A 22,736-nucleotide genomic window follows, 5' to 3' on the forward strand; every position below is an offset into this window, starting at 1 on the left:
CGGCGGATGCTCCAGTCGGGTACAAAGATCTCAGCCCGTCCCCATGGCCCCTGCCCTGATTGATAAAATGTTAGGGTGAGGCTGGAAGAGAGACAGAGCGAGAGGGCTCAGGGAGAGGCCCGGAGATCCATTCTGTGTAACCTACGGCGCGGTAAGCGAACAGAGTATCCATTCTCCATTCCTTCGACGGGTGTTCTTCAAGATGGGTCTTGTACACCCTCAGAAGCACAGTTTAGCCTTTGGGACCTCGACGTAGCCATGAGCGCGCTCCACATTCCACATGGCCCAGCAGACTGCTGCAGACGCCAAGATCAGATGCAGGACCAGCAATCTGACGATGGTGTTTTGGTGGCTTCCCCTTCATCTCAAATGCATTCGCAGCAGTTCTATCGGCGTTGCGCCATCGGGTAATAATGGCGGCAACGCTGGTTTGATTACTGACTGGCCTGCGCGCTGCTCGCAACAAGACATCTCTCTCGGTCCCTCCACCAACGGCTCAGGCTTGCCGATGACAAGCAGCAGGCAATACTGCCGTAGTATTCCCGCTCAAGCCAAGGCTAACCTCAGCTTGGGTAAATGGCCACATACTGTGAGACGAGTTACCACCACTTGGACGGCTGGAATGGGATTTCCGTACTGTGTGTGTGTGTGTGTGTGTGTGTGTGTGTGTGTGTGTGTGTGTGTGTACGTAGGTACGTACTTTTCCTTCCCGGGAGGAGGTGTAGAGCGCTACGTACAGTAGTTCCGTCAACTACTTATACATGCCTACTACCTGCTAGCAGATTAGGGGCCCTGCCTAGGTCTCGAGGCTACAAATACATAAGTAGTACGGATGGTTCCTTGGATCCTGTGCCGCCTGGCTAGATTCGCCAATTATCGCGTAATGGAGGATAACCGTCGAGGAAAAGTCACGTTTGGCTTTGAATATGTCCGAATAATCCGGGGCGCCGATTGAGAGCGATGGACAGGGCGTGAGAAAACCTTGACGGCACGCATCGCATAGTTCCTGCGCGGCATATACTTGGTAGTACTACTACACTGACTGACTCCCAGATTACCGACGACAAGGGGGAGGGGTGGATGACAGCCTCGTAACGTCATTCATTGCACGTATTGAACATGATCCAATGCACGGGATGCTCTCTGCATGTACCGGCTAGGCGTGACGGATCACTCAACTCATGACCGTTTTGCAATGCTGCCCTGTTAAGACTAAGCTCTCGAGCTAGCCCGGACATGCTTTCCCTCTTCGGGGCAGCGTGCCTCACCTGCAAGTTGAGTAGGTACATCAATTGATAGAATACAGGCTTCCCCTTGCCAAGCCGAGCTTGCACCGAGCCGGACTACATGCACCGCAGCGCGACACTGTTCCGCATCCTCCTCTCACTAAGGACTTCGATACATAGCCAAAAACGCACCTCCTTGCGGCTAGCATGGATTCTGGATGTGTGAGTATCTTTTTTGTCCAGGTGGTCATTTGAGTGCGTGATGTTACAATGCGACGCACCAGGTCAACCTCTCTTGTTGTACCTTGCCTTCCATTCGCAGTTGAAGCATCTCAGGTCAGGCATGGTGACTCGCGCAAGACACCTTCTACATCTCCCTCCCCGGACCGTCAAAGCTCTTGCTTGGACTTTCCACATCTGGCAACCAGATTGGGACAGCCTACTTATACGAGAGCTGGGGGTCAGAAGCAGCTTTCAAGGCTCATTGGGAGTTCTTATACGGAGTACGTCACTGTAGTCTGGTGGTTTTCTCTTTTTAGATGGTTCACATACACATCCAGATGCTGTGTGAACGCCAGCTATCAACTGGCTATGATTACTGTATCTACCTCGCGGCTGGCGTCTGCCTTGTCCGTCTCTGGTTACTTGCTGCCGTCATTCCGCATGGGAGAAACAAAACTTTCGAGTGTCAGGTCTTGTCGCGCTAGCTCTCAGAAGTTGACTTTTTCGGACTACTTGCCGACGAGTTGGTGCTTGTCGCGGGTTGCATCTTCCTACAAGACCGACCACCTGCGATGCATGATGTCCAGGGAAGCGGACGCGGAGGTCGAACCAGCCACCGCGCACTGCACTTTTCTTCACACCACCACAATCCAATCACCACGAAACGGTATCAATCTGTTTGGTATGCATGCTAAATGACGGCGGCACTGCCGCAATAGGAAATCAGCATGTTCCAGGGGTTTCTGAAGATTATGGCCCACCTCTGACTACGTGACCGTCGGCGTGACTGTGCAGGGTATGCCACTTGACTGTGCAGGGTATACTTAACTGAGTACGGAAAGAGCGTTAAGACTTTTTATTTTTTATGCTTTAAGCTACTTTTAAGTGTGAAATTAACGCTCGGTATAAATATATTAACGTTATATATATTTTTTTTACCATTAATTTTAAATACGTTATATATTAGTTTTATAAGCTTTATTTATTAATTATATTTATTTCGAAAAAATTTTAAGTATTAATTACGTTAATTATATTAATTATATTAATTATATTAACTAATTATATTAAATTTTAATATCGTATATTTATATATTAATATTAATATACGTATTAATATACGCTTATTAACATTATTAATTTTTATTAATATTAATAATAACTATATTTTTTATAAAATAATTTTTATATATAAAATAAAATAAAGTATTAATATTATTAATATACTATATTATTTTAAGCTTAATAGTTATTACTTTAACATATATTTTTAATTAACATATAAATATTACTTAAAATATATATATTTAATATTAATTAACCGACTATTAATTCAAATTAAGCATACCTTACACAGTCACGCCGGTGACCGTGGACTTGTTCGTCTGGCAGTTTAATTGGGCGTTCACACACAAAGGGCAGGACGAAACTGGCTCGACTGCCAGCCAAAGCAATGCTGATGAAAGCACCCTTTCAGGAAACGTCGATTGTTCCATGCTACACGTACATCTGCATGCCACTATTCAACCTTATAGTGCCAAGGCTAGGCGCGCCAACCAGTTCAGAGAGGGTGTGCGATATCCGGCGAGTATCACAACCATACCAATTATCGTCACCCAACCGTTTTACTGAGTGTCCCATACCTAGTGTGTATCCATCATTGAGAGATCACGACTTGAGACGGTCAGCTTTTCACTCCTTTACTTTGCATCGCGATACCCACACTGCCACCGCCTTATACTCGACACTCCAATCGTCCGCCTTCCCACTTTCGGAGTTAGAGAGAAAGAAAAATTTTGCCGAAACAGTTTCGGTCCCAAGAACTGGTTGATGGGATTCCGCCCGCCATTGTTGTTGCATCATGCCGAGTGCTGTTTTGACAGCGCAACAGCAGGGCGGTGAAGCGGTGAAGCCCGGCGCGGTAGTGCGTACGAGTCATGCCGACTAGTCGATGGCATCGCCTTCTACGCGTGCGTTCGTGTGTGGCTAGAAGGCGAGTCGAACGACGATGGCCCGGGACATGCTCGGTGAAGTACCGGTACACCCTTGTCGCCCAGGCGCCGGCCGCTATACCAACGCATACCGAATTTACCAGTCCAACTGAGGACCCCCTTTTTTTGCCGTGGTGGGCTCACAGAGGCAGATTAGGGGCGAGTGCATCGTATAGGTGCCCAAATACTGTGTGTTGTATCTTCGGAGCTGTGAGGAAACAGCCACGCCAGATCTGCTTGCAGTGGTTAGTTTTGGGGCCATACAGACTCTTGGACACATTCGGTCCGGCCCCTTGAGCCCACCGGGCTTATTGTGGGCTTGGGGGCGAACCATTCGAAAGAAAGGTGGTCCTGTCGTCGGAAGTTTGCCGATAAATGCGGCGCCAGCCCTCGTAGGTACTGTACTTGCTGAGACATAGTGCCGGCGCTTCCTTGCTTGCAAGTTCTCTTGATCTGTTTGGGCTGGTTTACTCAGCTCTCCATAATCAGCCAGCGGGGCGGTGTTCCGGGAAGGCATGGGCGCTGCATAAAAGAAAACCTCTACCGTTTTTATCCAAGTTCTACATAAAGAAAGTATGTCCTAGCACACCGGTATGCATTCCTGCTGGCTCGATCGTTTCTTTTGTTTTGCTTTTGCCGTGTGTGCTCGGACGGCCTTCCGATTCGAGAAAAATCGATGGCGTTTACGGAGTAGACACACAGCCAGTTTGTCCCATACGCCGACGAGTCGAGAGCACCGTGGCCGTGGCGGGCGTGGCGACGCCACCCGGTATACCGTGAGCAACCCGACGCGATGCCTCCTGTGTTGTTTATGCACACTATGCTCTGTATTGCAACGAACGAGATGCCGATTCCGTAATTCCGTCACACTCCTCCGTAACGAACCTTGGCCTATGGTGACATGCGGACTAACCTTCCCATGGCCATCACGAAGTACCACTACAACACAATGCATTGTCTCGTTCCACCCACCATTTTCCCTGCCTCCATTCCTCTGTCGTCCATCGTCGAATTAGATAAAGCTGCGCCTAGAGCGCGTCCTCTTTTAGACTAAATACCATCGTGCCTGTCTAGTTCGCCCATCTTAGTGTTGGCACTATTGGCTATTGGCTATTGGCATGAACAGCAACTTGCCAGAAAAAAAGATCAACATATCAGAACTTGTTTCACGCTATGCTCGGCCAAGTTCGCGATGCTCGACCGTCGGGCGTTGCTTCTCGCTTGGGAACTCGAAGAACATCGTATCATTAACCTACGCGAGCCAATGCGGCAAATACCGATCCGGAAGCAAAAAGTTCGCTAGCCGATCGTCGACGTGTAGCTATACAGTATGAAGACAATGATAGATTTCTTCTCATCGTGACCCTTGTCGGCTTAGCAGCACGAGCAGCCGCACAATATCAGTACCACATGGTACAATGACCGTATGAGGCGCCTGGAATTCTGCTACTTGCCGGATTCTATGCCCAGGATGATGTACACAGCGACGCGCGAGTCAGTCTCACGCGTAACGTAACAATATCGATAATCAAGACCAGTGTAGGAAGACTAGTGCGGGAGAGAAGAGGGGGAAAAACACCTGTCAAACCGCATCTGCTTGCCAAACCTTGACGGCAGAAGCTCGTGGTTTGCTATTTCCATGACTCGGTAACTACGAGTTCAGCCCATCAGGTCTGGGTCCAGGGCAGTACAGGGGAAAAAGAAACTGCATGTACAAGGGGCATAGGCAGTCTTGGTTCCGGCATTGCTCTATTTCCTCAGCTGGGTGGTGTTTAGCACGTCAATACACGTCATCTGATAGGAGTTGTCGGAGATGATGTGAATGTTTCGAGGGGGGCTGGCATCCAAGTGTGCCTGTGTAAGGATGAACGCCGGGCTGTTTCGATACGTGCTGAAGAAAGAAAGAACCGAGGGACGAGTCACTTGAGATCAGTCAGGCGGCAACTGCGATGATTCGAACTGGGTATGGCATGGCTGTCAAGGTGGCAAGGTTCGTTTGGTGTTTTCGAGTCCTCGAGGGTGCTTCGTCCCCCCGGCGCTCTGTTTGCCTGGAATGGCCCAAGCATCTCTTTGACTTTCGAGGCTCGGGGGCCTTGAGCCCGTGTTGACGGGTCAAATGTGCATCTGTCGTTGGAACAAGCGTGCAAACTTCGAGTTCATCAGGATCTAGCCCTGCCGACCAACATCCACAATTGCATCCGTAAGAAGAAACGGGAGCTTCTTTCGGATGGAGAGGGCGCGGGAGGTGACTCCACAAGGGAAAGTCAGCCATGAATCCAACAAGATCTGGCTGATCTCCTCCCATCTCCATCTCCATCTCCAGTGAAGTGACCCAGACCCCCATCGGCAAGGTGCTTGCTTCTGGAGGGGGGTGGATGAGGAGGGGAGGCCTCAGACAGACCGGACGGCACAAGCGAAGGTTTGACTCCATTTACAGCCGCTGTGGGTTTGGCCTCATCCCGCTTCCCCAGAATCGGCTTCGTCCAGGTCCACCTGGACCACTTGGGTAAACAGATATCAAACACCATGCACTCGGGGATCGAGAATTTTTGTTTCGTGCGTCGCCGCCAGCATGGCTGCCAACAACCTCCTTCCAGCGCGCTGTGCACCTACAAAGCAAACAGAAACGCCAGATTCGGCATCCCAATTTGGCCATATATGACTCATGCTATCCCGTCTACGGCTGCTTTGCCCGGCTACCCATCGTAACTCACGCTGGACTCGCCATCTCCCCCTAACTGCCCAGAGCCAGTCCATCAGCATGATTGTGTTCTATGCCAGATGAAAACATCATTGTATGCGCCTCCCTCTGCGCACGCCGGCTGTTGTGGGAAATGACAGGTGGACGGACGACACGACGACGCATCTGGCTCGATCCATTATAACGGTGCCCTCGACGCCCCCTCGATACAACTGCTAGTGGCTAAAGATGTATCGATTGCTTCGCTGTATGTGAGATCAGCCACTCACTCTATGCAGGCGCTCTTTGGTGTCCGAGGATGCAATGCGTCGACGCGAACAAGCGCAAAAGTCGTTAACAATTATCGATCATCGAATCCTCCAACCGTCCGATAGACTCCCCGGCCCCGTCCTATGCTTGGCCATTCGAAGCAGCCTCGGCCGCTTCGCCGTAGGATACGTGTAGCGAGATTACCGACCATATCAAGAGGGGGGCGGCGGCCCGCGAGTCGCGAGGGCACCCTTCACCCTGGGGCGAAATAGCGGTTGGGTCATATCCAGGCAGCTTCTGAGACAACGAACATGCCTCTCGCTTTGAGCACGATGCTACATGGAGAGGGTTTCCCACCTGTGCCGTGCAATGTCAACAGTGTCAACAGAATATCTCGTGGTTGTTAGTTGCCGGGCTTCTGTGCCCCTCAGCTCTCTCGCGCGATACCAAGAACCTCGTTCCGAGTAGATCGACGAGTGCCCGTGAGAAGTGTGGCAACGCTAAGAACTATACCTGGTACCACAAGGGATGTCCACCACTGCCATGACGTTGCCTTGGTACCCTGTGGCATACACAGCGATGGTCTCAATCGTACGCGATCAGGAGATGAGAGCCCCTGACGCCATCACGTTACACCGTGTGGAAGACATTCAGGTTCCCGTGCATGATTACACCCCCCCCCCAGAATACGCATAGATTTCCTATTGTTGGGCTCCTTCCTATCTCTCTCCTGCTATCGACACATTATTACGGGGAGTGTAACTTGCTCTATGCGGGTCTTTTGTCTCTCCTGGGCTGCCCTTGTATGAATGGAAGAGTAGACGGCTCGTACTTCTTGAAATGGAGCAAGCTTGTCAACAAGCGAAGTAGACATCTACATAGTTGCGGTCTAGTACGCCATGGTGAGGTTTGATGCATTGATACAGCACGACTCCAACCGCCTCGTGGTTTCTTAGCACGCACAGCATTTTTCGGCCGGGGGACTCGAGTGAGAGAGACACAAGCGTGAACGGTAGGTGTATTTACATTGTGGTGTCAAAGAACGATCTTTTGCCCTTCGCACCTTGCCGCGGTTACCCTTAACAGACCCTATGTGCCTCCTTCAGGTACAATGTGGTGGTCGTCTAAAAACCGGTAGTCTGGAAACATCCCTGGACTTGGTTAGCAACAAGCCCGAAGTCTACCAGTTTTATCTCCTTTCCATGACATGTGTTTTGGAGTTCGTGTTATGGTCTATGGGACGAGTGAAAATATGACTTGAATAGTTCGTGGACGCCCGGGGGCACACCTTTGTAGTCTAGTATTTCGCCTCTGATTGATTAGATACTAATATGATACACACACACACATACGCTCTTTTCCCGCATCATATCTCACCGCCTTCGTTGAACAGGGTCTCGTTGCGCGCGCGCACTACTCCACGTCGGTGGAATGTGCCATTTTCGGATGATACAGTGGTTGAATGTACTGTTAGATATGTGACGTGTGATTGTGGGAGGGCTACGAGAGAGGGTACGAGGGCAGCCTTCTAGACGCAGGTCCTAACTCCTTGGCGTCGATACCCAGTAGCGTATCGAATCATTCCTAGCAGTTGGCGGCAGTATAGCTGATGGCAGGACAAGCTATAATGCTGAGAGGCTGATTTCACATTTGAACTGACGAATTCCTAGATAAGATATCCAACTGCATCATACAGAGTAGCGAAACCTCGGGGGCGAGGCTCACAGACGGCAATATATGGCGACAAAGCACCAGAGCTCTGTGCCAGACTATTAGCAACTAAAATGCTCTATTGCGTGTGAGATAAGCCAAGGTAGCCCATATGAACCAACAGTCCAATGCTGTCTATTGCTGCCACCCATGCGAGGTGTGGTAATGAGGTTGCCTGGGCACAACGCGCCGAGTCCGACACACGAAAATATTTCGTAGGCAGAAAGACACTACAGACACTATAGACCACAGTCCCTCAAGCGTCAACAGACCACCACTGGTACTACGAGATTTGGCAAGGAGAAAGCGCATTTCGCAATCACCAAAATTATATTTTGGTGTTCACTCCTGTTGACCCCCACGAAGTGGACTATAAGAGTGTGGCTGTGTAGGTAGATGTGGCTGACGTCAATGCCAAGCGCCTGGTCAATTTTTTGGGGAACAGCCTCGAGCGGCATGAAGCTTTCCAACACCGAGATACAGCAGTACCATATTTTTGCGCTCGAGGCTCCAGGCGTCCAATCCGTAACATAATGGCTGCCTCTGCGCCAATCAGGTCCTCCATTGGGCGGGTGCTGCAGCCGGCCACGCGGTGCTCTGCCTCAACTTCGTCGCTGAACCTACCATTGCGGGCGTCGTTGTCCTGCCCGCCGAACACTTCGTCGTTCTCCACGTCAGCGCCTCTCGGCGAGCGCCGGCCTACTCGTGACAACAACCGTCTTCGTGGGCTCAGCAGCATTTACAGGTCTGGCACAAAGGGACGCATGGCCGTCGACGGCTTCCCTACGCCCAGGCCCGCAGACTACAAGCCCAAGCTCACGACGGACCCGAACCACGGCCTCTGGGACTTTTTTTACGCCAAGGACAAGGCGCTGCCGACCCCCGAGGAGGACTCGCAGCACGGGCGAGCCTGGACTGTAGAGGAGCTGCGACACAAGAGCTGGGAAGATCTCCATGCGCTCTGGTGGGTTTGCGTCAAAGAACGTAACCGAATCGCCACGGCGACACGGGAGCGGCAGAGGTTGAAGCTGGTGGTGGGAGAAGATGAGAGCAAAACACGCAACTACGAGGTAAGTGACGATCCATCCCCGAAGTCCCTCGCATGACACACACAGGAAGGGGCGCTGACCGGGACAACACCTTCAACAGATTTGGAAGACGATGAAGGCTATCAAGCATACGTTAACGGAGCGATACTACGCGTGGGAGGACGCACGGGAACTCGCCGAGAAAGACCCCGAGATTGATCTGTCCGGCGAAGGCAATCCTTACACACCGCGTGACTACTTGGAGGAGGAGATGGAGCAGCTGGGCCACGATTCGAAAGCTGCTGCGCAACCCGGAGAGGAGAAGTTCATGGAGGAAAAGTCGGCAGCTGAGTCGGTTGACCCCTCAAGTCTACTTAAGACGGAGCAAACACAAAGCTCCCCGAGAGTGTAGGAGGTCAGGGTCAATGGAGGAGGACCCTATATTTGCTGTGCGTGTACACATGGCTGGAGAAGCTCCGATCACAGCCGGTGTCTCCTTTGTTTGTAGACCATTGATAGGGAAAAGGGGGAAGACCTTGTAAATACTACTTGTACCATCTAAGTGCACTATATGGAAGCTCGGCTGTACACTATCTGCATCATATACCAGCGTTTTCTTTCGACGGCACTCGTAACGGCCCCGAGCGGTGTAGTGATGGACGTGCAATCTCCCGTCTTCATCTTATTTATTGCAATTGTAATTGTATATGTCAGGTTATTGGGCTGGGTGCTGTTGAGGTAGGCAGGTAATTTTGATGCTCGGCTGACGATGGTGGTTGTAATCTTAGGGTACATTAGCAGTTCCCCGTGGCCGTGGCCGTGGCCGTGGCCCGGAGGTGGTTAGCAACTGGTTCCCCCCCCGGCAGGCTAGCTGATCACCTACATGCACGACGTGTGTATGTACGTGTGCACTAGGCAAGGACCCTGAACGGCGTCCAGGCGGGCGTCCAGGAGCTGGGAGGCAATGGGGGAGGGAATGCCAACAGATAGATGCGCATGATGTATGGGAACGAGTTGGAACACAAGCCCAGACGCGGCAGGCTTCAGTGCGACCCCACTTGCTATTGGCTGGACAAGCTGTCAACTCTCAACATTGAATGATTCTATTATGTCGATTTGGAGTTTGGGGAGGGGGGGAGGAGGGCAGACTAGCGAAAGCAAATGGGCCATGGACGTGAACGTGGACCCAGCAGAGGCCTAAATACGGGCGGGACTCTCCTGGACACTCCTGGACACTCCTCTCTACCCCTACCAGTCGGCCAGTTGCCCAGTGCACCACCCCCTACCGGCCTACATTATTATGTACCTACCACTTCACCGCCGATAGTTCGTTAATGTTCCCCTCTCCAGTCTGGCCAGAGCAAGACAAGTCGATACCTACCTAGAGGTCCCTATTCTCAACTCCTGCTCTTGCTCTTGTGACCTTATTTTTTCTTCTTCTTCCTCTCTTCCGACATAGCTCTTTTTTCCCTTGAGCATCTAGTTTATTCCTCCTTCCACATCGCCCACCATGGAAGAGATTGCTCCCTCTTATGACGTGATCGTCCTCGGCACCGGTAAGCCAACGTCTCCCCCGCATCCCCTTCACGTTGGCCGTACACTTGCCACTTGCCTGGTGGGGTTTGGTCTGGCACAGCTCTCCATCGACCGAGACCGTTTGCGCGCACACCCAGCAACAACGCCCGCCGACAACTCGCGACGGCGGTGGTGATGGTGATGATTTTGATGATAATAATGGGACAAGAGTGCTGACAAAAATCAAACACAACAGGCCTGACCGAGTGCATCCTCTCTGGGTATGTCGCCATTTCCTTCGGTGCATCGCGCAAGCCAGGGGTTGCGGAACAGGGATAGCTAATCTAGCTCGCGTACAGTGTCCTCAGTGTCAAGGGAAAGAAGGTGTTGCACATCGACCGCAACGACCACTACGGAGGGTAAGTCACATCATCCTTTCTTCTCTCGATTCCGTCCCGGTTCGCTGATGTTTTTGGCCATCCCTACAGTGAGGCCGCATCGGTCAACCTCGAGACACTCTTCAAGAAGTACGGCAACTACCAGGAGGGCACCAAGCCATGGGAGGCCTACGGACGACCGGCCGACTGGAACATTGACCTGGTCCCCAAGCTGCTCATGTCCTCGGGCGAGCTGACCAACATTCTCGTTTCCACCGATGTCACCCGCTACCTCGAGTTCAAGCAGGTCGCTGGCAGCTACGTGCAACAGGGCACTGGCTCCAAGGCCACCGTCGCCAAGGTCCCCTCTGATGCCACCGAGGCTCTGAAGTCGCCCCTCATGGGCATCTTCGAGAAGCGCCGCATGAAGGCCTTCATCGAGTGGGTTGGCACCTTCGATGTCAAGGATGTCGCATCGCACAAGGGTATGTATGGCCTTATCGCGCGTGAAAGTCGATGCACAGACTAACCAACGATTCAGGCATGGACATGAGCAACTGCACCATGAAGGATGTCTATGAGAAGTTCGGTCTCGAGCCGGGTACCCGTGACTTCATCGGCCACGCCATGGCCCTTTACCTCGACGACGGTTACATTGATGCCCCCGGCAAGGCCCCCGAGACCATCGACCGTATCCGTCTTTACGGCAACTCGGTCGCCCGGTACGGCAAGTCTCCTTACATTTACCCTCTCTACGGCCTCGGAGAGCTGCCGCAAGGCTTCGCCCGTCTGTCCGCCATCTACGGCGGTACCTACATGCTCAATGCCAACATTGAGGAGATCAAGTACGAGGGCGGCAAGTTCAGCGGCATCAAGGCTACCATGACTGGTGTCGAGCCCGAGATGAAGTTCGAGACTAAGGCTCCCATGATTCTGGGTGACCCGAGCTACTTCCCCGACAAGGCCAAGGTGGTTGGCCACGTCCTGAGGGCTATCTGTGTCCTGAAGCACCCCTTGGCTGGCACCAACGACGCCGACTCCTGCCAGCTGATCATCCCCCAGTCCCAAGTCGGACGCAAGAACGATATCTACATTGCTTGCGTGTCGTCCGCACACAACGTCTGCCCCAAGGGCTACTACGTTGCCATCGTCTCGACGATTGCTGAGACATCGGCCAACCACCACCTCGAGCTCCAGCCCGGTATCGACCGCCTGGGCAAGATTGAGGAACAGTTCATGGTAAGTAGTGTCAATCGCTCGTCTCGCCACAGGCGTATACTTCCGAACTATGCGAGTGTGCAGATGAAGCTAACATTGGATCACAGGGTCCCCCGATCCCCATTTATGAGCCTCTCGAGGACGGTACCAAGGACAACGTGTTCATTTCCAAGAGCTACGATGCTACTTCGCACTTCGAGACTACCACGGATGACGTGCAAGACATCTACCGTCGCTGCGCTGGCGAGGAACTCAAGGTTGAGGGCCTGCGTGAGGGCGTCCAGATGACTGAAGAGTAGGATATAAAAACTACCACCATACGAAGGAATATGTGGAAGTTCGGTGTCGGCGGGTACAGCAAGCGAGAAAATGCAAGAGCCACTAGCCGTGACCCGTACTCAAACTAATGCGTCAGGCTTGAAAGAGGCAAACTTCGCAGCCATAGAGAGAGTGTCGCTGGAATGAGGCATTCGGAGGTGCTTCACATACGCCTAGTCAAGGATAGCTGGTACGGTGGCCAAGACTGCCCGTACCCTGGTTGGATGGGGGATTAGGTAATTGTTGAAGAAATGAATTGTTATCTCATACAATGGCCGGTCTTTGTCTTGTCGTGAGCCACGTAGAAGTGCATGCCATTTAATGTGCTTGCTTTGTAAAATCCGGCTCGCTGCTTCGTTCTGTTGTAGTGTTCAGGGTACCTGAGAGACTACACTACCTGCTGCTGATGGTTCGGTATTTCCATTTGGCATTGGCAATGGGCCATGAGCATCAGGGTCCGGGTGGCGAACCCTGTGCTCGTCGGGTCCTTGGCATGGCTTACACCCCTTTTCAACGATCACAGTGTACGTAGATCAGCCGAACTACTCGGCAACTTTCTCCGTCCAGAGTAAACCGGCGCTGTGCTGCTCTCATAGTACAGCGCACATGGCGATCAGGGCCATGCTGTAGCTCCACTTGTCTCTGGAAATTGCAGAGTTGAGAAGACTTGGCTTATACGTGTTCAACTTGGGCCAGGAGCGTGAGCTTCCCTTTATACCACATGCCGTGTCATTATTGGATCTCGCGGGCAGCATCAGAAGTCCATTTGTTTTTAGTCACACTTATTACCTCAACTCCCTATGATCAAATGGGCTGAGACGCTGCAAAGTAATGAAGTCCAAGTTCACCAGTGGTATGGTGCGTTTTCTTATATAGGAGAAAACGCTTGTCGTGTTCCATGTCCGTTATTGTCCAGCCCCCCTCCCTAAATTCTCCCTCTGAGCAGAAAAATAGAAAATTGTGCTGTAGTTTTACAATATCTTACAAATCATCCCTCTCGTTCGCTCTCGCTTTCTTCTCTTGGACGGCGGTGTGCTGTTTTCGCCCGATTCGTATGCCATCTAAAAGTGCGCGGAGAGCCGAGACCTTCGAGCATCAAGGCGTTTGGCAGCCTCGGTTCTCTCCTCGTCTGCCGTCGAGCCGAGGGGCCGTCGATGAAGCCGGTCGCGGGCGGCACACTCCGCATAGAACTCAGCGCGGACGCGCTCCACGGCACTGCCATGAGCGTGGGAGGATGATGCTGATGATGTCTGCGTTTGTCGAGCGGCCTGCGCCTCAGCTCGCATCCAATTCTCGACAACGTGCCGATCCCTCTTGGCGACTACACGTTGGGCTGCCTGGATGGTTTCCATGAGAAGGTCAAACTTTGCTTGTGTTGCGTGTCCCTCGTTCAAGGTGAAGGAAGTGCTTGAGGGCTTGATTCCATGGCATAGCCGACAGCGCCGTTCCGAGAGAGGAGCGTCACCATCACTTCTACATCTCCACCTAAGGAACAGAGAGTTAGTGCCGGATAATGGTCGCGGTACGGACGCCTTCTTCCTACTGGTGTTGCGGTGATTGACAAAATAGAATCTTGTTGGGCTGGATGATGAGAAAGAAACGAGAAAGGGAAACTCACCAGCCTCCATTTCTGCGGCGGGCCGCCATACTCCAATGAGGATGCGGTTTGTGATACTCGTTTCGCGATCCAGAAGACTGGTCATCATCTTGAAGCTCTTGAGCGTGAACCCTAGCCTTTTCGTCGCGTACCTTGATAGCAAGACTGCCGAGGAGGAAGTTTAGGTCTATGAATCTGCGATGCGCCGTTCCACCATGTGAGATGAAAACCTTGCTTTGGGTCTCGAAAACGTGAAACCACTGCAAGGGAATAGTCAGCATTAAGTTCAGGCAAGTCCTTATCAAGCATAATTATTAGCCACAGTCATAACGTACCTCGGGAACGTCCACTTCGGCACATCGCTGATCAGGACTTGACTTGAAGTACTTGAGGTACAGTTGTGCTGCATGGTATCCATACGTCTTGTAGAACTTGCGCCGATCATGGGGAGACCAGTCATCCGTATGATCCAAAGTCAGATCAAACATCCTAGGAAGGTTAATGGCGGAGGAGGACTGGTCACCAGCATGGCTTAGTCCAGGCGGCGTGAAGCTGACGGCCGGTTCAGGAGGGAGGAATTCCGGGCCTACCTCGAGCCGCCGACGCTCGACGGGTGTCAGCACGCGATTGGAGATGCTGCAGGAGTAGCTGGTCATGTCCCAGGCCCACTGCGTCTTCTTCTCTTGGCTGTCGGACACTAGGGGTTTGGGCGGGGAGGGGGAAAATGTACTGAGCTGTATGCCCGCTAGCTCTGCACCGATGGCGACATCGGCATTCTGGTACGAGGTGAAGGCGGCTTTCATCCGGATTCTGATACCGGGCAAAATGTGTGCGATAGCTGCCTTGCGTTGGTCGAGGTCGAGAAAGGCCAATCGGGATTGCCATTGGTAGTACTCCTTCACCATGTCGTGCCAGCGCTTGTCGCTGAAGAATCCATCCCGCAGGCGCACGCGCTGCGCTTCCTTGTGCTTGATGAAATCGGCAATGATCCCGGCTTCCATCTCGACGTCTCGCGGCGGACCGTCCAATAAGACCTTGTAGAGGCCGGGAGTGGCTTGCAGCTTGCTGAGGTTCCTCTTCCGGAGCTCACCGGGTTCCATGAACCAAATCTCGTCGTCGGGGCCCTTGGGGGGTAACAACCAAGACCGATCTGCGAAAGAGGCAAAGGCGGGGAACTGGGAGGGACAAAGTCAGGGTCGTCAGGAAACAGCGCCTTCCTGTGTGCGAAAGGGTGCTTGGATGCCTGGACTGCAGCAAGATACGATCGACGTGGGGCACCAGGTTCGAGGCTGGAAGGAGCGTCCGACTGCTGTCCCTGTTCCTTCCCGATCTCGCGGTACTTGGGCGGCGACTGCACCAGATCGACCACAACCGTTGTCATGCCCCCCTTCAAGATCACTCCATATCGTCCCGGAAGCGGCGATCCCAGACTGGGCAACTCGTGCTCATCATCTTGGGAAACTGCACTAGGGGCTGAGCCTGAGCCAGAGCCCGCGCCAGGACTTGGGTTCACGATGGGATGAGGTGAGAACATGCTGGGACATTGAAGGTCGACAGTCAATGATCAAGCCCGATACTTGCGTGTAGTGTTGCCAGTGTTGTTCGTTTATCGTCAACAACTCCAGTGGGCTTTTTGTTGATGGGCAGTCGAATTCCAAGATCAAGCATTGAACTCAGCATCGACAAAACACATCGGCGAAGAGGAAGTGCCGCGAGTACGCGGCTCCTGAGCCCCAAATTAGATGCGAAGAGCCTTTGCAGAAGGCGGAAGGGACCTTGTTGCAATAGGTACTGGGTGCCAAGAATTGAGTACGGCGACGAATGAAAGGGGGGAGGGGAGTCCATCGAGGCGCCACAAACCACTGTAAGAATTATGGCCAGCTACGGGTTGCAGTACGTGTTGGTCACTTAACCATCAGAACTAGAACGTTCACGTAGGAGACGGGGGTCAGTGGATAGCAGGTAGTGGACACAAGAGCATTAGGACCCTACACGATTGTTCCCACCCATGGCACGTAGGCCTGTAAGCAAAGCATCATCCAAGATCCTTATATCTATGATCGAAGCGCTGTTATGCCAGAGGGGAGTCGAATCAATTCAAATCAAGCTGCCAACGACCCTACAGACACCACTTCTCTCAGCTTTCGGGCCTCCTGCTGTTCTAGCGTGGCAGCTTGGCGTTGTCTCCTACGCCTAACCGCGTCCAGGGCTGAAAACCGCCCGCGGGCACCATGCTTGAGTTTGGTGATCATATCGGCCGCCTGCCCCATCGTAACTTGGTGTTTTGTTAGCTCGTCCTCTGGGCCTCGCAGTTTATCCAAAAACTTTAGTTGGCCAGGCGTAGCTGGATCCTTTCGCCACCTTGCCCTTCTTATGATGACACCCGCAGGGAACTTTTCCGATGCATACTTATCACTACCATGAACAGCATCGGCAAACGTAGCCGCTTTCAACAACTGTCGGGGAGCTGCAAAGGGAGATTTGGACGAGGTGCCCTGGGGGAGGGCACGGATCTCCCATGCTGAAAACTTGGCGCCGGTTCCTTCGCTCTCTTCATTTCTTTCGGCTTGCAGTCTGATGTAAGTCCCACCCGGTGCGGAGAGGACGTATTTGCCCTGGTCAACTTGTACCCACGCATATCGGCTAATGGAGCGAATATGGCTTTCCCCAGATGTGTCTGAGATCAAGTCGAATACTGAGTCGTACTCGGTAAATGTAATTTGTCCATTGATGCTTCCTTTACTGGATGGCGGAGCCTTCGAACCCGTTTCCTCGGGCTCTTGATCATCCGTGGTCTTCAGGTCTTTCAGCTTCTGCAAGTCGTGCATGGTAGCATTCTCGACAATCTCGGATGGATCGAGGCCAAACAGGGTCGGTGCCGTGACTATCCCAGTTTCCAGGCTCGACACCATATCGATGATGTGGCAATTTGTTTTGCCGGGATGGAGCCGCATACCTCGTCCGATCATCTGGACAAGCAAGTTCCGCGAGCGCGTCGGCCGGGCCAGCACAACACAGTCGATGTTTGGGATATCAGTGCCTTCCGTGAACACTCCACAGTTGACGAGCACAGGAAACTCTCCGCGCTTGAAGGCACTTAGGCGCTCGCTTCTCTCGACTTTGTGGGTGTCTCCCGTTACAAATCTAGCGTCGATTCCGTGATCTCGGAAAGCCTGGGTCAAGCCCATTAGATGGGCTATGTCTACACAAAAGACTAGCGTTGACTTCCGCCCCTGGGCCTTGGCAAGCCAACTGCGTACCGTCACCTCGTTCACTTGTTCAGTGTTGACTGCCTGGGACAGTTCTCCAGGTTGGAAGTCGCCATTGGCTGCGCTCCGAACCCGGCGAATATCGGCCGTTGACGCGACTGTTGTGAAGACTACATCTGAAAGCCATTTATCCCCAATCATATCGACGTAGTCTTTGTGGTAGACAATCTCGTCTATGGCCTTCCCCAGGCGCAGCCCGTCAAAGCGAGAGAACGTGGCAGAGACGCCAACCAGGATGGGAGACTCGTCCCTTTTCTGGTCCAGCCCGAAATGCTCCAGGGCTCTCAGGTATCCTGGAGCCACGATGTGGTGAGCTTCATCCACTAGGACCAGTTTGAAGTGCGAAGGATCGAATTTGCTGATACGATCACCAGAGGCGATGCTCTGGATGCTAGCGACAGTTATGTCAGCCAGGCCAGAAGCATGTATCTTTCCCATCTCTATATCGACCGTCTTGTCGGGATAGGCATTGCTGCAATGCCTGGCAGCCTGCTCAACCAGCTCCCTTCTGTGGGCCAATATCAAAGTCTTCTGGGCCTTTTGACCAATTGGCCCGATACGGTCAATCAGCTGGGTGAAGACGACCGTCTTTCCAGATCCAGTTGCTAGGGATATGCCAAGACGTTTATGCCCATCCCGAATGGAGGAAAGGACGGATTGGATGCATTCCTCTTGGTAGGCACGCAGCTTCACGGGCTGTGGATGCCGCGGTGCCTCTGCTTTTTCCTGCAAGGTCGAATAAGGCCTAGCTGGTAGGGCCCTGATATAAGACGACCTTTTAGGTGAGTGCAACAGGGGCACAATAGCTCGCCATGTCAGACGAGAAAGTCGCATGGCACATTCCGGCTGACAGAGTATTGCCTAGATTGTATTTTCTGGCGTCGTCAAGTTGGTAAGCGATTGGCTGGAGGTGGTGAATTGATGGGAATGGAAGACCTCGAGAACTAGTTGGCTTCGGTACGTACAGCCATCAGAGCAAAGCAGCTTGCCTCGGTGGCACGGACCAGACAGTGCGGATGGCACGGCTACCTCAGCCAGCGTAACCTGTCATGTCTCCTGTCTCCTTCTCAAGCCAGACGTCTCTACTTTGAACAGGAGATGAAATTCTGGCTGACAGCTTGGCCTGACATGAGTGTTGGCCTGGCCTATCCCATGCTGCCTTTGATACCCATCATTTCTCTCGAAAATGCTGTCGGGGTAACTGTTTCTATGCTCTACCCCTGATTCCATCACTGCTGAAAGACATTGTTAACAAATGCGTGTTTGCACTGTCCACTCTGTGTGCGGCGAATCACCACAGCACGGCAGGTAGAGGTTCAACTTGATACCAGCTCTATCTTCAACGGATCATGGGGGATTTTCTGATATGAAACAACACGATTTCCGGCTTGCTAAGTGGTCAGCAATGTGGCGGTTCTGGATATAAATAATGTTCGTCACCGGAGTCGCTTTACCTGAACTGTCAGGGACGGCCGGCCGTTTGGGGTCGACAAGTCGTTAACAATCCAGGCCCCCAATGCAATGAATGCACTTCGCCCCCTTGTAGGCTGGCCTCGACCTGCAGTGCTCACAGAAATGGGGAGACGGACAACGAGGATTCGCCCATTTTGAGGCTGCTCCTACCTGAACCTCCATATATGATGAGGATCTGGGCTTGGCCTGGCCAGTCCATGAATCCTGTCACCTCCATCTTCACCAGACCCCAATACTTACCTCCAGGATGTGATGCTTTGTGTCTCGTTCTTTCACGACAGTTCCACTCTGATCACCCTCTCGCTCTAAAGATTCTGGTCAATATCTGGATACTTGATAGATACCTTTTAGCAGCACTTGTTCAAAGGCCAGTCCCTAGGACCTCTTCCGACCTCTTAGCGTTTGCTTTATTGGCTATGCGTTCTCTTCCCCTGTTCGCTTTTGCAACTCTATGTGATCTGTCGTTCGCACTCCGAACGGCTGGGTTTCGCTCTCCCGGATATATAGGGGATAGAAAAGCCGACCCACTTGCAGCAGTTGAAGTATGGAGAGTCGGAGAGCCTCGTATGGTGGTGTTTGACGCCCCTTGGACCGAGTACTCGGTGGAGTTATGGCAGTCGATTGCAGAAGAGCATGTGAATCAGACAGCACATAAAGTTGTGTATCAGCGTGAGTGACAAAAGCTGGTTAGATGCTGTTACATACTGGACAGACCCAAGTAATGCTGATCCCTCTCTGCTCTAGAATTACTGGGACAGAACCTACCCAGGTCTTTCAACTGGACCGTTGATCCGTACGATCTGAAACTCGGCGACTCTAGCATGTTCTTCTTCTGGCTTCAAGATCCCAGTGATGCATCTAGATCAGTAACTTCACCCTATTTCAACATGACCACCAATTCCTCTGCAGCTACCCCAAACACGTTCTTCAGCTATGCCAGCCTCGACGAGCCAACAGGAACCCCGACAGTCCCCCCGGTTCGCAGCACTCCAAAACCGCCATCACAACGGCCTATAAGCCCGCCGGAACAAGGGGACGGGAGACTCGGCCTGGCGGTGCAGGTCGGGATAGGCGTTGGCATTTCTGTGGGAGGCATCTGTTCTTTCGTGTGCGCCGCGATACTATGCGTGCACATCCGAAAGAAGGCAAAAATTAAGCGCGCAGGGGAAGATTCGGACCAAGAGTCGGTAAACTCACTTCCTTGGCCGCCAACACCGAAGTTTTCGTCGTCGGAGACATGGGGTCTACCCAAGCCGCCACGGAGTTTGTCGCCCCTCGGCAGCCAAACGGAGCTGCCCATGGGGTATGTGCGGTCGAAACCTCCTCGGGCGCGGTCATCCGTCATGTCCGACAAAAACGCCCAGCGGTATGAGCTGGATGGTCACCTCCGAGCTGCGTCGTCTGTCTACTCGAGATGAAGGATAGGAGGGAAGGTCAGCTGTGGGATAACCGAAGCAGGTTATTGGCCGAACTTGGAATTATTAGCGTATGGCATTCGGGCTTAAAGTACGACAAGACTTTGACGCAAGGACGCAATTCGTTTCTGGGGGGTCTTCCTCTTGTTGACTTGCGGCAGCGGTCGCAACTCATGTTGTCTCCGCGCCGCCCGCTCCACAAATCACGGAGCCGACGGATCTGGTTTCTATCTTCAATTTTCGGACTAAATTACGTACTTACATGTTTTACTTCCACTGACACCAACGGCATGGTGACTGTGTCTTCCAAGCATAAGTACCTAGCCTTCGCTTAATTTATTAAGCCTTCTCATCCAGCTGGTTGACCCAACCGTTCCAGAACCATTGTGTGCTGCTGGATTGGTATGGACTCCACCCGCCGACTTTCTTGACCTTGCTCGCCCTGATACACCTCTTCGTCGGCCGCCAACCCTGCTCCAGCAGGCGCCATGGCTTCCGACCCTGAAGACACGTACGCGCCCAGCGATGCTGAGTCTGTTGCATCCGATGCGCCTAGTGCGCCTGAGGACCAGCCGTCTGCGCCAGGTCTTGCAACTAACCGCTTAGTCTACGGGAGCCCTGCCATCCTGGGCAGCTCCGCAGCCACGCCACAGCAGGCTCAATCGCCGCGGAAAAGGCGTGCGACGCAGCATGACATCAACGTGCCCCTCAAGCGTCTGCGCAGCGCCTTCAACGCGGGCTACCTTGATCTTCTGAACCAAGACATAACGGATGCGGCGGCGGCGGCGACGACGACAACAAAAAGCGGCGACAACAACTCTCGCGTCGCTCTGGAGCCCTCGCAGGTCGGCGCAGTGTACTGGAGGACTTCGGAGAAGGAGTCCTTCTTCTCCGCCCTGGGCCGGCTCGGACGCGACGACCACGCCGGCATCGCGGCGCGCATCGGGAGCAAGAGTCCGCTGGAGGTGGCGCAGTTCCTCACGCTCCTGGCCGAGACCGACAAGACGAGGAAGGACGAGCGCGTGTCCTGGCAGGAGGCCCTACGGCCCGTCGGCATCCCCGCGGCCGCCGAGGTCAGCCACGAGTGCTGCGTGGCCCTGGACGGGATCGCGGACGACGTGTCGATACGGCAGGAGACCTACGAGCAGGCGCTGGAGGAGAAGAAATGGGGCCAGGAGCACTGGATCGTCACACAGTCGCTCGTGGGCACGGGGAACCCTTCTTCCACCACCGCCGCCACCACCAGGAAGATTGAAGGAGAGCTACCCTTTGCCGACCTGTTCGTCCTGCCAAATTGGCTCAAACTAAGCGAGCGAGTGTTTATGAACTCTTCAGTTCCCGATTGTAACTGGCAGCAAGTTTCTGAAGAGCCACCGGCCATCAGGGCCACGGCACTGGCCGACTTCCATGGGCTCGCGAAGAGCATCACAAAGAGACTTGTTGCCACGGCCCTCTTCATGAGCGAGTCCCGCATCAAAGCGAGGCGAGCGCCGGTATCGCGCGCAAAGCAAGCAGTGAAAACAAGGGATATCCAAGCAGCAGTAGAATCCTTGAATTTGAAGAACAACAGCCGCGAATTTTGGGCACGGGCTGCGCGGAGACTACGGCTAGACATACAAGGGGACGATTCACAGTCAGATAGCGAGTCTCAGTCATCATCAGCCAACGAGGCGACAGATGACGAGGACGAAGCGGAAAAGGAAAGGAATTGCAACGTCTTGTCTTACGACGAGGTAGAAGCGGCGTTTGGAATAGTCCAGGGGCGACACGGGGAACGGCCGCCTACGGAACTCTCGTCCCAATACGTGATCGACGAAGACGATACATCTTCCAGCGAAGGCGAAACGAAATCCGTGGCCGCCGTCGGCGACGAAGAAGAAGACGAGGAGGAAGACGCAGACATAGGCCAACAGGACCTGAAGAACAGCGACTCAGACTCCACGTCTGACAAACCGGATCGGCGTGACCCCCGTCTAGACCAAAAAGCGATCGATCGCGACGTCCACGAGGTGATAAACTTCTCGGCCGAAGTGGCCGAGACCACGCGCACGCGCGAAGGCATCCGGAACCGCATCACCGCCGAGCACGTCATGGAGGCCGAGGCGGAAGCCGCCGATGCCCGCTTCAGCGCGCAGGAGGAAGCGCTGCTGTGGAGCATTGCCAAACAGCAGCAGCCAGCGTCCGAGCACCGTCAGAAGCCGGCGGCAGTAAAGAGGGAAAAGAGCACCGACTACGAGAGGGACGGCAGCAAGCCGGCGCCCAGTTACACCAACAGAGCTACCATGGAGTCGAAAGCGAGGAGCTGGAGGGAGGGCTTCCGCTACGTTGCCGAGTGGGAGACGTACGGCACGTTCCCGCCTCATGAGGTGTAAACGCTGTTTGCGGAAACTCAGGTCGGCGGGCGTCGACTATGATCATAGATTACGG

The 22,736-nt window shown here is 53.3% G+C and overlaps 6 protein-coding genes across 6 annotated transcripts; 4 read left to right on the top strand and 2 right to left on the bottom strand.

Annotated features, from left to right (window-relative positions):
* Positions 1–8,632: 8,632 nt before the first annotated feature.
* PG986_006046 (mitochondrial 54S ribosomal protein uL29m) lies at positions 8,633–9,539 on the top strand (the record flags this gene model as incomplete). The annotated part of the gene is made up of 2 exons (XM_066842268.1): positions 8,633–9,169; positions 9,249–9,539. The coding sequence occupies 2 exons, from the start codon at positions 8,633–8,635 to the stop codon at positions 9,537–9,539; spliced, it is 828 nt and encodes a 275-aa protein (XP_066702130.1).
* A 1,098-nt stretch (positions 9,540–10,637) lies between these two features.
* Positions 10,638–12,536, top strand: PG986_006047 (uncharacterized protein; the record flags this gene model as incomplete). Its single annotated transcript, XM_066842269.1, has 6 exons — positions 10,638–10,683; positions 10,899–10,923; positions 11,002–11,061; positions 11,131–11,504; positions 11,561–12,258; positions 12,345–12,536. 6 exons carry the CDS (start codon positions 10,638–10,640, stop codon positions 12,534–12,536), a joined length of 1,395 nt encoding a protein of 464 aa, XP_066702131.1.
* Positions 12,537–13,616: 1,080 nt separating this feature from the next.
* PG986_006048 (uncharacterized protein) lies at positions 13,617–15,686 on the bottom strand (the record flags this gene model as incomplete). Its single annotated transcript, XM_066842270.1, has 4 exons — positions 13,617–14,040; positions 14,174–14,412; positions 14,488–15,327; positions 15,402–15,686. The coding sequence occupies 4 exons, from the start codon at positions 15,684–15,686 to the stop codon at positions 13,617–13,619; spliced, it is 1,788 nt and encodes a 595-aa protein (XP_066702132.1).
* A 568-nt stretch (positions 15,687–16,254) lies between these two features.
* PG986_006049 (type III restriction enzyme- res subunit domain-containing protein) lies at positions 16,255–18,255 on the bottom strand (the record flags this gene model as incomplete). Its single annotated transcript, XM_066842271.1, has 1 exon — positions 16,255–18,255. The coding sequence occupies one exon, from the start codon at positions 18,253–18,255 to the stop codon at positions 16,255–16,257; it is 2,001 nt and encodes a 666-aa protein (XP_066702133.1).
* Positions 18,256–19,781: 1,526 nt separating this feature from the next.
* Positions 19,782–20,312, top strand: PG986_006050 (uncharacterized protein; the record flags this gene model as incomplete). The annotated part of the gene is made up of 1 exon (XM_066842272.1): positions 19,782–20,312. One exon carries the CDS (start codon positions 19,782–19,784, stop codon positions 20,310–20,312), a length of 531 nt encoding a protein of 176 aa, XP_066702134.1.
* A 485-nt stretch (positions 20,313–20,797) lies between these two features.
* On the top strand, positions 20,798–22,681 carry PG986_006051 (uncharacterized protein; the record flags this gene model as incomplete). The annotated part of the gene is made up of 1 exon (XM_066842273.1): positions 20,798–22,681. The coding sequence occupies one exon, from the start codon at positions 20,798–20,800 to the stop codon at positions 22,679–22,681; it is 1,884 nt and encodes a 627-aa protein (XP_066702135.1).
* Positions 22,682–22,736: the final 55 nt, after the last annotated feature.

The sequence above is a fragment of the Apiospora aurea genome (assembly GCF_038362705.1).
Source record: "Apiospora aurea strain CBS 24483 chromosome Unknown utg000004l_segment0_segment0, whole genome shotgun sequence".
NCBI lineage: Eukaryota > Fungi > Ascomycota > Sordariomycetes > Amphisphaeriales > Apiosporaceae > Apiospora > Apiospora aurea.